The 14059-nt window shown below is 34.5% G+C and overlaps 1 protein-coding gene across 2 annotated transcripts; it reads left to right on the top strand.

Annotated features, from left to right (window-relative positions):
- The first annotated feature begins 9935 nt into the window (after window positions 1–9935).
- LOC110639441 (zinc finger protein CONSTANS-LIKE 14) lies at window positions 9936–13456 on the top strand. Of its 2 annotated transcripts, XM_021790381.2 has the most exons (5): window positions 9936–10981; window positions 11473–11676; window positions 12272–12543; window positions 12739–12872; window positions 13045–13456. In XM_021790381.2, the coding sequence occupies exons 1-4, from the start codon at window positions 10064–10066 to the stop codon at window positions 12839–12841; spliced, it is 1497 nt and encodes a 498-aa protein (XP_021646073.2). In that variant the 5' UTR covers window positions 9936–10063; the 3' UTR covers window positions 12842–12872; window positions 13045–13456. The 2 variants fall into 2 exon arrangements, with proteins under 2 accessions (XP_021646073.2, XP_021646072.2); XM_021790380.2 differs by having other exon boundaries at window positions 12739–13456.
- Window positions 13457–14059: the final 603 nt, after the last annotated feature.

Raw genomic sequence — 14059 nt, 5'->3', positions numbered from 1 at the left:
GATATGGGTAATTGTGGACCGTCTAACCAAATTATCTCACTTTTTGCCTGTGAAGACTACATATTCTGTGGCACAGTACGCCCGACTCTACATTTGAGAAATAGTCAGATTGCATGGAGTTCTAGCTTTCATAATATCTGACAGAGGGCCCCAGTTCACTTCTCGGTTTTGGAGGAAGTTGCAGGAGGCACTTGGCACACAGTTGAACTTTAGTACGGATTTCCACCCTCAGACAGACGGATAGTCCGAAAGGACAATCCAAACACTGGAGGACATGCTTCGCATGAGTGTTTTGGATTTTGGAGGTCGATGGGATGATCAGCTAGCTTTGATGGAGTTTGCCTACAACAATAGTTACCATTCCAGCATAGGGATGGCACCCTATGAGGCACTATATGGAAGAAAGTGTAGGTCTCCTCTGTGTTGGATGAAAATGGGAGAGGCGAAGGTGCATGATGTAGACCTAGTGTAGTACACTTCAGAGATAGTTCTTTTAATCAGGGAACGATTGAAAACTTTTCAAGAGGCGTAAGAGTTATGCGGACCTGCACGGAGGGATGTGGAGTTTGCAGTAGGCGACAATGTATTTCTGAAGGTTTCTCCGATGAAGGGAGTGATAAGATTTGGAAAGAAGGGCAAGTTGGCACCTCGGTATATTGGACCTTTTGAGGTTACTGATAGAGTTGGAGCAGTTGCCTACCGGTTGGAGCTACCACCCAACCTTTCTCACGTTCATCCCGTATTTCACATCTCCATGCTCAGGAAATACATTCCAGATCCTTCTCATGTACTACAGCCAGATGTAATAGAGCTAAAAGAGAATTTGACATTTGAGGAGCAACCTGTAGCCATAGTGGACTATCAAGTGAGACAGCTAAGATCAAAACAGATCCCTATGGTTAAGGTTTTGTGGAGGAGCCAGTCAGTGGAAGAGTGCACCTGGGAGTCAGAACGGGACATGCGTAGCAAGTACCCTTATCTGTTCAATGTGTAATCCTGTACTTTATTCTGCCTTGTGTAAAATTTGAGGACGAATTTTCTGTAAGGGGGGAAGAATGTAACACCCCAAAAATTTTAAATTTTATTATTTTATGAGTATTATTGATATTTTAATTTTATTTAAATTTTAAGAAATTATTTGAGATTTTTCAAATTTTAAAAATCGGGTTCGATTTTCTGAAAATATAAATTTAGATGATTTTTAAAAATTAATTTAAAGACCACGTGGCAAAACTAAAAATATATTTGGAGTCTACAAATTTTTCTGAGTTTTTTGGAATTTTTTCGAAATTTTTGGACCTCGTTTTCGGTCCCGAGGCAGAGTAAAAATTCAAAATTTTATATCACGAATCGAACCGACCGAATCGAACCGGACCGGATAGGACCGGTCGAATCGGACCGGCCTTTTCTTTTTCTTCTTTCCCCTTCCCCGCACGCGTCCGACCTCCCTCCCTTTCTCTCTCTTTTTCTCTCTCCTCCCTCCTCCCCTTGCTGCGCCGCCGCCTCCCCTGCCACCCCAGCTCGCCGGCGCCCACCCCTAGCCGTCCCAGCCCACCGGCTGCCTCCCCAAACGGCCAGAAAACGCGCGCGAACGCCCCTCCCTTGCGTGCGCGACTTTTCAACTTCCTGGCTAAAATTCGGCCGATCCGGCCACCAATCGGATCGGGTCTTGTGTCTAAATTCATCAACTCGTCAAGAGCTTTCCATAGACACCAAGAACACCGAAATCCATCGAGCGGTTTGTCCAATTTTTGTCCAGGAAGTTTTAGCCCATTTTGACTTTCGGGCTAGATTTCTCGCAAACCGTGAACCCCACAAGAAAACCGAGAGTACCAGAGCGCTCCACTCGTCGAGAGCTTTGCGAGGATATAAATTTCAAAATTTTTCGACACCGTTTTTGGTGGGTCCCACGGAACTTCGCAATGTTTTTCCGAGCATTAAATGAGCTTAGAAAATTCTGAAAAATTTATGTACTAACCCCTGTGTTGTGGGCTTCGTGTAGGTATCCTCAATTCGCAGAAATTCGACAGTTGACCAGGTCTGTGAATTTCAGGCCAGACAGACCCGTTACCGGAAAAGTCTCCGAATTGGACCGAGGTTTTGGCTACCCCCCCATTGTCAGACGTCCCGAGCGTGTCCCCGGAGTCGGAATCGGCAAAGGTAAGCCCGAACCTTGCTTTTTTATAATTTTCTAGTACTTAAATAGGATTAAAAATCCATAAAATATTCGTGGTAGCTCAGAAAATTATGATTCTTTTTGCAATAGCCTAGTAATATTGCTAAGGACCGCGGGGCAAAGTTTTAGAATTTTTAGAGCTTGTTTGGGTAGTTTTTGCAAAAATAATCAATTATAAGGACTAAATTGAAATTTTACATATTGTGATGGAGGACTGATTTGATGGGCCCAGGAGGGGCTGTGTGATGTGATTGAGTTGTGGATATATGGATTGTGAATATAGAAGTGTGTTTTGAGCCATTTTGCAGGTTGGGTAGGTCATAGGTATAGGGGAGACTCTGCTGGATTTTCGACACGACTTATGACGTACTTGGTCTTTTCTTGATTTGTATTGAGTCATTTGTATTAAATAATTGTAATGTAATTGTCAGGTGAGCCGGGACAGCCTTCTTCCTCCGCCCAGCCGCCACAGTGACCGTTGTTAAGTCTGTGAGTAAAATATTAATTTTAATTATAATTTCACTATTATTATATGTTCAAGCATGCCCATGCATCACTTATACGCATATATCTATGTAGATAAACTTTAGGCACGATTTATGTTGCATTCATAACTGTGAAAGTGCCATATATGTTGTTGTGGTAATTTGGAGCAGTGTGCGTGCGTTGGCGTGCGTGTGATGTGGTGTGGACTATGGATAGGACGGGTAGACACGGCTTAAGATCTTCGCTGGGACCTAGTCCTTCGGGGTAGACACGGCTTGGGTTCTTCGCTGGGACCCCGATTTGGTTATTAAGTGGAAGTCCGAGCTGAGTTCTTCGCTGGCACAGTTGGAATTAAGAGAGCTAAATAGGGGATCAGCTCCCATATACTATGATTGATATTATTGGGTGTGTGAGTGCTCCAAATTACCTTTTTGATGTTATGATGTGAAATTATTGCTGGTGTTGCATTTCACTCTACAGGGTGCATTAGTTTTAGATAGTTATAGAGATTATGGTTAAAATTGATATTTTACTCTCTGAGTCGAACGCTCACTCCTGTTCAATATTTTTCCAGGCCACAGGAGGATATTTTTGAGGTTAACCTGCTTTCTTCCTCGCAGGTCGATTATTAATGTTTGTATAAACTTGTTAAATCTTAGAATTTCCGCATGTGTTAGAAATGTTTATTTGATATGGGTCTGTAAACTAAATTATTATTTTGGACCTGTAATCTTAATATTCTATGCATGTTTGATAGATTGGATGAGGGAGCTGAGCTCCCATTTATTTTTATGCTGACGAGTATGTGGAGGGTGAGCTAAGCTCCCCAATTGAGTATTTATTGTGTTTACAGGTCGAGTGAGTCAAAAACTCCCCGTTGAAAGGTCCATTTTATGGCCGGACTCTGTCCGGTTGATTTCTTGAAATTGGGCTCAAATGGGCCTTAGAGTTGGGTTAAGTGAATAGTTAGGCTTACTACGGGCCTCGGGGGCTTTAGGTTGGCCCAGGTCCTAGTGCCGGTCTTGCCCATAGGTTGGGTCGTGACATCACCTATGTCCTTAGTGTTTTATTTAATTAAAATTTCACATTAGTAATTAAAATAAAAAAAAATTGAAATTATAATTATAATAATTAAAATACAATTTTATATTTTTAGATAATTAATTAAAAATAAAAATATTATACTAAAATAAAAATGTAAAAAATAATATTTTTGTATTTCATATAACTAATTAAAAATAAAAAAAATTATAATTAAATGAAAAATAATTAGAATAATTTTAAAATATTTTTATATTTTCATAAAAATAATTAAAAATAAAATTTATTATCAATTATACTTAATTAAAATAAAAATAGTAAAAATATGATTTTTTTTATCTTCGTATAATTAATTAAATAAAAAATTATGGTATAGTTATTTTTAATTATTTAAATTAAAAAATGAAAAATATTTTAATATTTTTGTTATAATTAAATAAAATATAATTAAAATTACAATTAATTATAAAAAAATTATACTTAACAAATGTAAAAATATTATTTTATATTTTCTTATAATTAATTAAAATTTAAAAAGTAGCATATAAAATATAGAAAAAAGTAATTTTATAGAAAAAAGTAATTTTAGGTTGATTTTTGTTGAGTATAAAATAAATTGACTTTAATTGTATAACTTATAATATATGAGAACCAAATACCTTAAAAAGGAATTTAATATCAATTTTGTAGTATATCAAACAAAAATAAAAATTTATCATTTTATTTTTAATTTCACTCGATTTTGATTCTAATGTGATAACCAAACTGGCTTACTATCAATATCAATCAAGAGGTTTTATAGTTTGATTACTTGATTTCTGTTGGGTGATTGACTATAGACAAGAGGAAAAGTTAATTGTATAGCATATGTAATAGGATTATGCAATAATGTTAAAGTTATCTATAAAATTGTGAGGTTTCAAATTTAAATATTAATAAAAATTAATTATTAAAAAAAAAATCTCTTTTAACTATCTAGAGCAAAGAGAAAAATACGTGGCTATATCCATCTAAAATAAGTGCGTAATTAATTGTTAATCATTTCCCTAAACACATATTCATCCCTAATCAAATTAATATTTTAAATATTGAGAGATTTAAGGGGCCAAGTAAACATTGTTGATCTCTACTAAGTCAAGGTTTTTTTGTTTTGTTAATAGATTAGGAACGCATACAGTGTTTAAAGACTGAATTTGACATATTGATAAAGTCATGATAATTTTATCAGGACTCTTTATACAACATAAATGCTATGCAGGCACATTCCACATCCAATGTAGAATCTCGAGGGGGAGTCTCTAGGCATACTCGACTCATTCGCAGACCTCAACAAAAGCCACATTGAGACACACTCGGCTCACTCCTCCTGGCTCACACATGCTTACCACTCAAGGTCTCCTTTTTTTGTCAGTAGATCACGCCTAGTAAATATCTGTTTAGCATTGTGTTTGGAGAGCCGAAATAACTTTTCCAAATAAAAATATCATTTTAGATATGATTGAAAAAAAAATAATTTAAAAAAAATAATTTTATTATTTTAGTGTTCTTATAATTAAAATTTATTAAATTTAATTTTAAATTATTTTTTAATACTTTATAATTAATATATTTAAAATAGTGATTTTTTTAACAATAATAATTTTAACAATAATAACAAACATATCTTAAATCAAGGTAGCGTTAGCATTTGGAGACTTGTGAAATAATAATAAAGCCACTAGTGCTAGGCCAGGCCTAATAACACATGTTATAGCCCAATGTTTCCAAAAAATCAAGTAGATATAAATTCCACATGAGATCTTTTAATCATGATTAACCTCTTTCATCAAACAAAATATTACTAATATTTTTTTTTTTAAATTAGAGTTTAATTATAAGACTTAAATATATTTTTAAAATACAATTATTTAATTCTTAACATTTGAAAATCACAATTAAATCAATGTTGATGTCAGGAAAAAACTAAAATTCTCACTTCTTCTCCCTTTTCTTCTTCCACCTCCTTCCGAGCCCTCTCCCGTTTGGCTAAAATACCAAAATCAAAGCTCAATTTGCCCATAATCCGGACGTGTCCTTGCCATTGTCATATGTCCAATCGCAAGAGCATTATCTCATCCTATTCTATCCTGCATTCTCAACGTTCACCTTTACTCAAAGAACCCATCTCTAGTTTTTTTTTATCAATATTTCTAGCTTTTCAACAATCGCAGCAAAAATTGACAAGGCCATCGGAATCGACCATGGCACTACCTCAAGGCACCAAAAATTTTTTTTTTAAAAAAAAGTATGAACTGTGTTGTAGATTTTATTAAAATTTAAGTATTAAATTGTAATTTACCCAATCAAATTACATTTTCATTCAGTATCTTAGCAAAAGTTTCTTGAAAGGTTTTATAAATTTTTCTTTTAATTAATTATTTCTCAAATTTGGCTAAAAAAAATTCTCTCAAATTTTTTATTAGTCTTTTTAAACATTTCTCAAATTTATTAACGGTTGCTATTTGTTAATTAAATACAAATAAATCTAATAATTTTAAATAATTAAAATTTAATTAATTAATTAATTAATTTTATTTATTTATTTATATTAATATATATTATATTTAATTAATTTTTAATTATTTGCCGATTGAATTATTGGCATTCTAATTAAAACATCAATTCATTCATCCGATCTTTTTATTGGGTCAACTTTTACACTATGCTAGAAAACTTTTTAGAAGGGAAAGAAAATAAAGAAGGAAAAGTAAGGAAAAAAAAAATAAAAACTTTATTTGAATTAAGAGAAGAAAATATTAAAAAAAAAATTATTTTATGAACAATAAAATTATAATTTACCCTTAAATTTAAAAAGAAAAACTATAATTTATAGAATTATACTTATAATTTTAAATATTTTTCCTCTGCTTTTCTCTAAAAAAAAAAGTAAAAAATGACAATATTTTATCCATAATTTTTTTTCCTTCTTCATTTTTTACTCAATTCAAATAAAAATAATAAAAAATAAAATTATTTTTTCCTCATATTTTTTTTCTCTTATTTTATTCATTTTTCAAATATAGTGTTAGTTCAAATTTAATAAAAAATTTTAATTTTAATTGAAAATAAATTAAAAAAAAAAGATATCGGTAATTATGCCCAAAAACGAAAATTTACATGTGTTTTTTAAAACAATAACTTTATAATTAAACATGAAACACGTGATGGTTATTCCTTCCAATTATTACAAATGAACTCAATACTAAATTCTTTAAAAAGTTTCTGCCTTTCCCAGTCGTTCTTGAAAAATGGCATTTTTGCAATTTCACTAAACTTTTCATTAAATAATAATAATAATAATAATAATTTAAGAAGCATGAAAGACGAGATATGCCGCTGCAAAGGTAGTTAATGGATGATTAATTTGTGTGGGAAGGGCAAAACTGTCAGAACGGCAATAAATTAATGTGTACCAAAAAAGAGGTACTAAATTAATAGCAAAGAAACTAAAAATAAAATCTTGGGGCGGTGCTCTTCCACAAAAAAATCTTGGGAGGTGGTGGTGGAGGCAGCCAAAAGGCTGAGAGAGACGTCATGGGTGACGACCTCTGATCTCGGGAGCCGCAAAAATTTCCAATGATGTCGCTACTCTTGCACGTGATTTGAGCTTTGTTTGAGACAATTCAAGGCCCTGCCATTGACCGACTTCCTCGCAGCTTATTTCTGTCGCTACTCGCTAGTGCTCCACAATTCACACTTCTTCTACTTCTTATCGCCGTTCATTATCAAAACCCTAATAATATTTTGTTAAGAATGTATTTGATAAAAATTTAAAAATTAAAAATTAAAAATTATTTTTATAAAATTTAATTTATAAAAAGACTAATTATTAATTTAATTTTTAAAATTATCATTTAAAAATTATCATGCGTAATAGAATGTGAGCTCCGAGAGAACCTGACCTACAACTACATCATCGTCTCATTCATCTAGCGCTTGCGGTCTTGCAATTACTAGTCTTTCTCCTCTAAAGCAGCTACAGTTTGCTGCAGTTGGCGTTTGCCTTGTTGGAGCTTGTCAATAGTTTGGCGTAGATGTCTTAACTCAATCTCCAACTCGTTTGCGTGTGGCCAAGCTAATGTAGTAAAGGATGGTGTTGGAGATGACTAAATGAAATAGGTAGATGCTGGGATCCAACTCTATATACTCGATGCTTCTTCTCTCCCCCTATGGTCTGATAATAGAAAACTGCTTGTTCCTTAACAAAGGGTCACTACACCCCTCATATGGCAAAGATAACTACCCTATTAGCTGAAGATAGCATCAGACAATTTAATTGTCAAATACCATTATGAAAACAATTGAATAAACTCACATGCAATGCACTTAACGTTGAGGCAATGAGTGTATAATAGATTTTAGGGAGTGATGAATCACTATTTTTAAGGTGTTAATTGCTTCACTAGATTGCTGCAAGGTTAACTTCCTGAAGATTTTTCTTAAAAATTATTTATATGAATCGAATTTAAAGAGACTAGAAGAGAAGAAGAATAAATAGAAATAGTATATTTCTGAATTGAAAACTCATTCATATTTATAGATAATGAAAAGTCATGGCACCTAATCTAGACAAACATATCCGTCTATTTTCAATAAATATGACTGTTTATTTAAATCGGTATATTCTTTAACAGACGTGATTATATTCGTTTATTAAAAGACACATATTATAACAGTTATAACTGTTTGTATGTAATAGACATATCTATTTATTAACAGATACATTTACTTATTAATAAACACATCTATTCGTAATTTATTTACGATAATTAAAATAAGATACTTATTTTATTTCACACACATATGTGTTAAGTACATAACAGATAATATATATATATATATATATATATATATATATATATATATATATATATATACTTTTTCCTTTTTATATATTTCAATAATATAGAAATTATTATTATTTAACATATAAGCTATTTATAACACTTAATATCTATAAATTGAAAAAAAAATTAAAATACTTTTTCACTTACCTTAATAGATTGGAGGTGGCCTTCCTCGCATGGCTCATCTCGCATGTCAAATACCATATTGGACTCCATATGGCACATAAAAAGTATACTTGATGTAAAATAGTTGGTTTCTCTATTTAAAAAGAGTTAATTTTGCCCATGGCATCTTTATTTTAAGAGAGTGTTTGATATAAAATTAATAAAGAATAATCATTAACCTTATAACTTTTAACTCTTATTAATATATTATTTAGATATTTAAAAAAAATAAATTAATTTTTTACTTTATTAATATTTATATTTTTTTAAAAAGTTAAATATTAATCTTGAAGGCTTAGGTTAATAATTACTTTCTTTAAAAGTTAAAATATATAAAAGTAACATTTAACCATTATTTTTTAACTTTTTATCAAATACACTCTAAAGTATATAACAACACAATATCTCAATTTTAATTTGTAACATAAAACATATAGAATTTTATTTTTCAAAGAAGTAAAACCGATTTTTATAAGTTAAAGGTATTTTTATGTGTATTAAAAGAATTTAAATAATTATATATTATAAATTAAAATTTAAGTGTTAAAACGCACGAATGAAAATAAACCATGGTAGATGTTTAATCACTTAGGATTATTGCTTTGTTTATTAAAGCAATTTTTTAAATAAAAAGTACTGTTTGAAAAAATTTAATTTTTAAAAATAAAAAAATTCTTTTAGCTGCCAAACTAAATGCTTAAAAAAAAAAAAAATACGCCCACGTGTGTGTGTGTGTTGATTTGCTTATTTGTGAAAGCCATAAAATATTAAAATTGACGTAAAATTGAGAGTATTTTAATTTTTAGCTCGTCTCGGATTGCAATAATAAAAAAATAGTGGTGGGGTTCCTAATTGTGGAAAGGCAAGGCCTCCAACTAATCTTAAATTAATACCTGCATCCGCCCGCAACTGTAGCGATCTCGTTGACCTGCCAGTCTCAGCTGATTTCGACGATCACCCATCCGGGTCAAACAATCCAATGGCCCACAAAAATCGACAAATTCAATCAGTACTAAGCAAGAAGTATAATAAAAAATAAACAATGCCAGCTCAGCAATTTGGCTTTTCCTTTTTTTTGCCAAAAATGGGCTCCATGTTTTATAAATTTACTAGTCAGAGTCCCTCCCACGCTTCCCATGTGGCGGACCCAGTGCACTTTACATTCGCTACTTCCCAAAACAATACCAAAAAGGTTAAAAATGTCTCTCCGGCTTCACTCCCACGTCCCTTAGCAAACAAAACACTCTCCGCCTTCTCGTATACTATAACCTTCCTCTTCCTTTCTAGGGTTTTTCAAGCTAAAGCGAACATGGAGAGCCCCAAATCGGAGACTAAACAGAGCGTTCCCTGCGATTTCTGCAGCGACCAGGTTGCGGTTCTCTACTGCAGAGCCGACTCCGCCAAGCTCTGTCTTTTCTGTGACCAGCACGTGCACTCTGCTAACCTGCTCTCGCGGAAGCATCTCCGTTCCCAGATCTGCGATAACTGCACTTCTGAGCCCGTTTCTGTCCGTTGCGCCACTGACAATTTGGTGCTCTGCCAGGAGTGCGATTTCGACGCCCACGGTAGTTGCTTTGTTTCCGTCTCCCACGATCGTACTCCAGTTGAAGGGTTCACCGGATGTCCCTCGGCTTTGGAGCTAGCCTTAATCTGGGGATTCGATCTTGAGGAGAAGAAATTGGATGAGCCTTCAGCGCCGTTAATTGAGAGCTGGAGCGACGGTGGAGTTCAGGATATGGTGATGCAAATGGAGCCATGGATGTGTAGATCTAATGCTGGAGTGAGTTATCAGGATTTAATGGTGCCTAATGATAAAGCCTCGGCTTATGGGAATGTCTGTAATTTTGAGATGGTGGCGATGCCGAAGAGTCAGCAGAGTCCGAGTTGTGGGAAGTACAAGCAGGTGATATATAAGCAGTTGGTGAGGTTGTTAAAGAGAAATTTGATGACCGGTGACATTGGCGGTGGCGGAGATAATTTGATGCCGGAAACACCAAGTAGGAGCGGCTGGCAGGGGAATGAGGAGGTAGCTGATTTTGGGAATGCGAATGATGGAATTATTGCCGCTAACGTTGCAGGTTCTACAGTTCCTCAGCAACCGTTGCAGGAACAGCCGCCATTTACATCCTTGTGTATGTTGCCATCACAGATGGATCTGAAACCGAGTGGTCGTGTAGCTGGCGAGAACATAATGTGGGATGGTAATGCCAGTGCTCAGGGTACTCAGGTAACTTCTCTCATATTTTTGGGATAAGCATAATTGTCCAACCTTTTAAAAACGTGCTTCGTATAAGAAGTGCATTTCCAATTGGCTCCCTATCGTTGCATTGCTGGGAAAAATCCCCTCTCGTGGCATTATTTGCTTTTTCTCTTCTCTCTTATCAAATAGAGAGTTCAAACATTTCCAAAGAAATTGGATGTTATATTTTTGAGGATTCGTTTCACTTTCTCTCTGTGAAGTTGATTGTGATGTGGAGTCCCCGGTGGGGAGTGTTTTGGGCGATTGGAGATTGTTCTCAAGTCAATTAGAAAATCGGTGATAAAGCTGTTATCTTTCAAATCCTGTGTTGCATTTCATTTAAGCATGTTCATGTGTTTTGGATTTGAAAAATTAATTATTAAAGTATATCGAACTTTCCACTTTAGGAAATAATAAGTAATGGTGGAAACGATGTTACGCAACAACAATAATACCAGTAACTTACCACTGGCTTGCAGATATGGGATTTTCATTTGGGACAATTAAGGACTCATGAAGAATCAGACCATTTAGAAGTTGCGTATGGGTCAAGCGATGCAGGGTTCGTGATCAAGAATATTGGTGAACTTATGAAAGAAACTTCATTCAGTAATGCAAAAATGTTTGTAGATATGTACCAGCTGGATTGCCCTATTGCACATGATAATATGGCATTGTTTAATGTAAGTCCTTTTTCTACTATAAAATTGTGTGAAATCTTGCGTCTGGGAAGTTCTTATAATCTTTGTGGTATTTTGTATTATTTCTGTTGAACTTTCTAGAATATATTTGATGTGGCATAAATTTATAGGTTGTTACCGGATGATAGTGCACTAGTTATTTTTAATGAGGGTTACAAAATCTAGGAAGTTTTTAGAATGCTAAATCCACAACATTTTTTTTTTAATTTTTTTATTTTAGCTCTTAAGAATGATGTTATTTAGTGTAATCTAACACAAGGGAGATTTTGTTTTTAAATCAACTTTTTGTTCTCTGCATGCAGATCCAATTAGTTAGTTTATGGCCTGCCTTCTATTTTTTAGCATATGCTAGTTATCCTCGTAAAATCAGATTGTTCTATACATTCTTAATTATGAACAGCATATGGCTCATATTTGATGATATACCATCCAACATCAGTGCTCATGTGTTTGATATAAATAGGATTAAAAAAAAAGAATTGCAGTGATTGTTGTTGAAATTTACTATTTACCTCAATCTACTGTTTGCAATATGGGTCTCATGTTTGCTCTCTCCTTGTGTTGCTTGAAATTGCAGAACAAATCAAATAACCCAACAGCCAGCCAGGGTCCAGCAACATCTGAGAGCAACAACCCACCTAGAGCAAGGCCATTATCAGGCTCAACTTTTGGTAAGCTGAAAAGCTCCAGTGGGGGCAAAGACATCCAGTTCATAGACATGGGACATAAAATTCTTGTTAGAGGTGATGGTATGAGCACACCACCAGCAACTAAGGCTGATATTGAGCTGCTAGCAAAGAACAGAGGCACTGCCATGCAGCGTTACAAAGAGAAGAAAAAAACCCGAAGGTATGTCGGCATTTGTGTGACTCTGTTCTGGTTTATCAGTGTTCCGGTTTATCAGTGTTCAGCGCCGCTCCGCGCCAGCCCCCCCTCCCCCCAACCCCCCCTTCTTTTTTCCTTCCCACATATAATGGTGCAATTTTGCCTGTGCTAGTTTATCTAGTTTTATATTTTGAAATGCCAAAAGTTTGTTTTGTATAGATATGATAACCACATACGTTATGAATCAAGAAAGGCAAGAGCTGATTCTAGGAAGCGAGTGAAGGGTCGATTTGTGAAGGCTAGTGATGCTCCTGATGGGTGAAATTGTGCTTTAGATAGAGCTCCTTGTTCTGGCTGTAAATATTTTCAGACAATCCTTCCGTAGTAAATTTATAATTCAGTAGTCCTTTTTTCTTTTCATTATCATCTGTTTGTTGAAAGCATGCATGTGTTCATGCACCCATGCTCATTCTCCCCCTAACTGTGGTTACATTTGATGTTTTGGCCTATCACTTTTAACAACAGAAATGGCAGTGGCTGAGAAGAAGAACTGGTGGCATAGCAGGCTGGATGTGAAGATGGTAGCAGTAGGTCTAAGTTTTGAAGCTGGTGATTAGCTTATCCTTCACCCAGCCCGATTAACGGCTTAACATGGTATAACCCATCAGTCAGTTTTTGTCTCGAGTGAAACAGAAATGAGTAGGTTAAGAAAGATGTTTTCTTGCATGTAAAATACCGTAACCAGGTCATTGCATTTGGCCTTTCTTGGATTTTAGACACTCCTTGCGGCTTTGATTGCAAATTCCACTGTACTCGTTATAGCCCCCCATGGCTCTTGATTCTTTGAACTTAATGTAGCGAAAACCCAATTCATAATTTGATTACTGGATTTCAGAGACACAAAAACATAATGAAGAGCACCTGATTATTAATTTTATACTGGATCTTTGGATTGTTGTCTTGTGAATTTGCCGTCGGATTTGATTTCTATGAGTGCCTAAAAATGCTTTTTTCTCCTTTGGCTGCCGCTCCTGTATTATAGCTCAAGTTTTTTTTTTTTTTTTTGGTAAAATCCAAAACTCAAGGTTAATGTTCCACACTTTGTCCATATGGAAGAACATTGGCCGTCATGTTTCTTATCGCCCTCAAAAGGTTAGGTTATAACGTCTGTAGGGTTCTCTGCTTGATGGCATCCGATCTTGGTTTGTATTGTTGTTAGCATTCGCAATTCTCCATTATTTTTCTCTTCCTTTAGAAGAATGTTTCGCCATTGCCGAATCAGTAAAAGAGCCCCATTCCTATTTTTTTTTTAAAAAAAGGCTGTCGGTGGTGGTCCCACATCACTCGATGTCAATGGTTGGAATACTGCTGCTCTGGCCGACCCATGTGTATTTCTTGCGAGGAGCAGGCATCAAGGGTGTTGGTGTGTTCACCCTTGAACCATAAACATAGTTGGTTTTGGCTGGAAGAGCGGGAAGCGAATTGGTGGAAATTAAGAGATGATTAAGTGCATTTAGTGTATATATATATTAATTATGAA

This window comes from Hevea brasiliensis, chromosome 5, assembly GCF_030052815.1.
Source record: "Hevea brasiliensis isolate MT/VB/25A 57/8 chromosome 5, ASM3005281v1, whole genome shotgun sequence".
Classification (NCBI taxonomy): Eukaryota; Viridiplantae; Streptophyta; class Magnoliopsida; order Malpighiales; family Euphorbiaceae; genus Hevea; species Hevea brasiliensis.
This window is presented reverse-complemented; position numbering and strand designations above follow the sequence as displayed.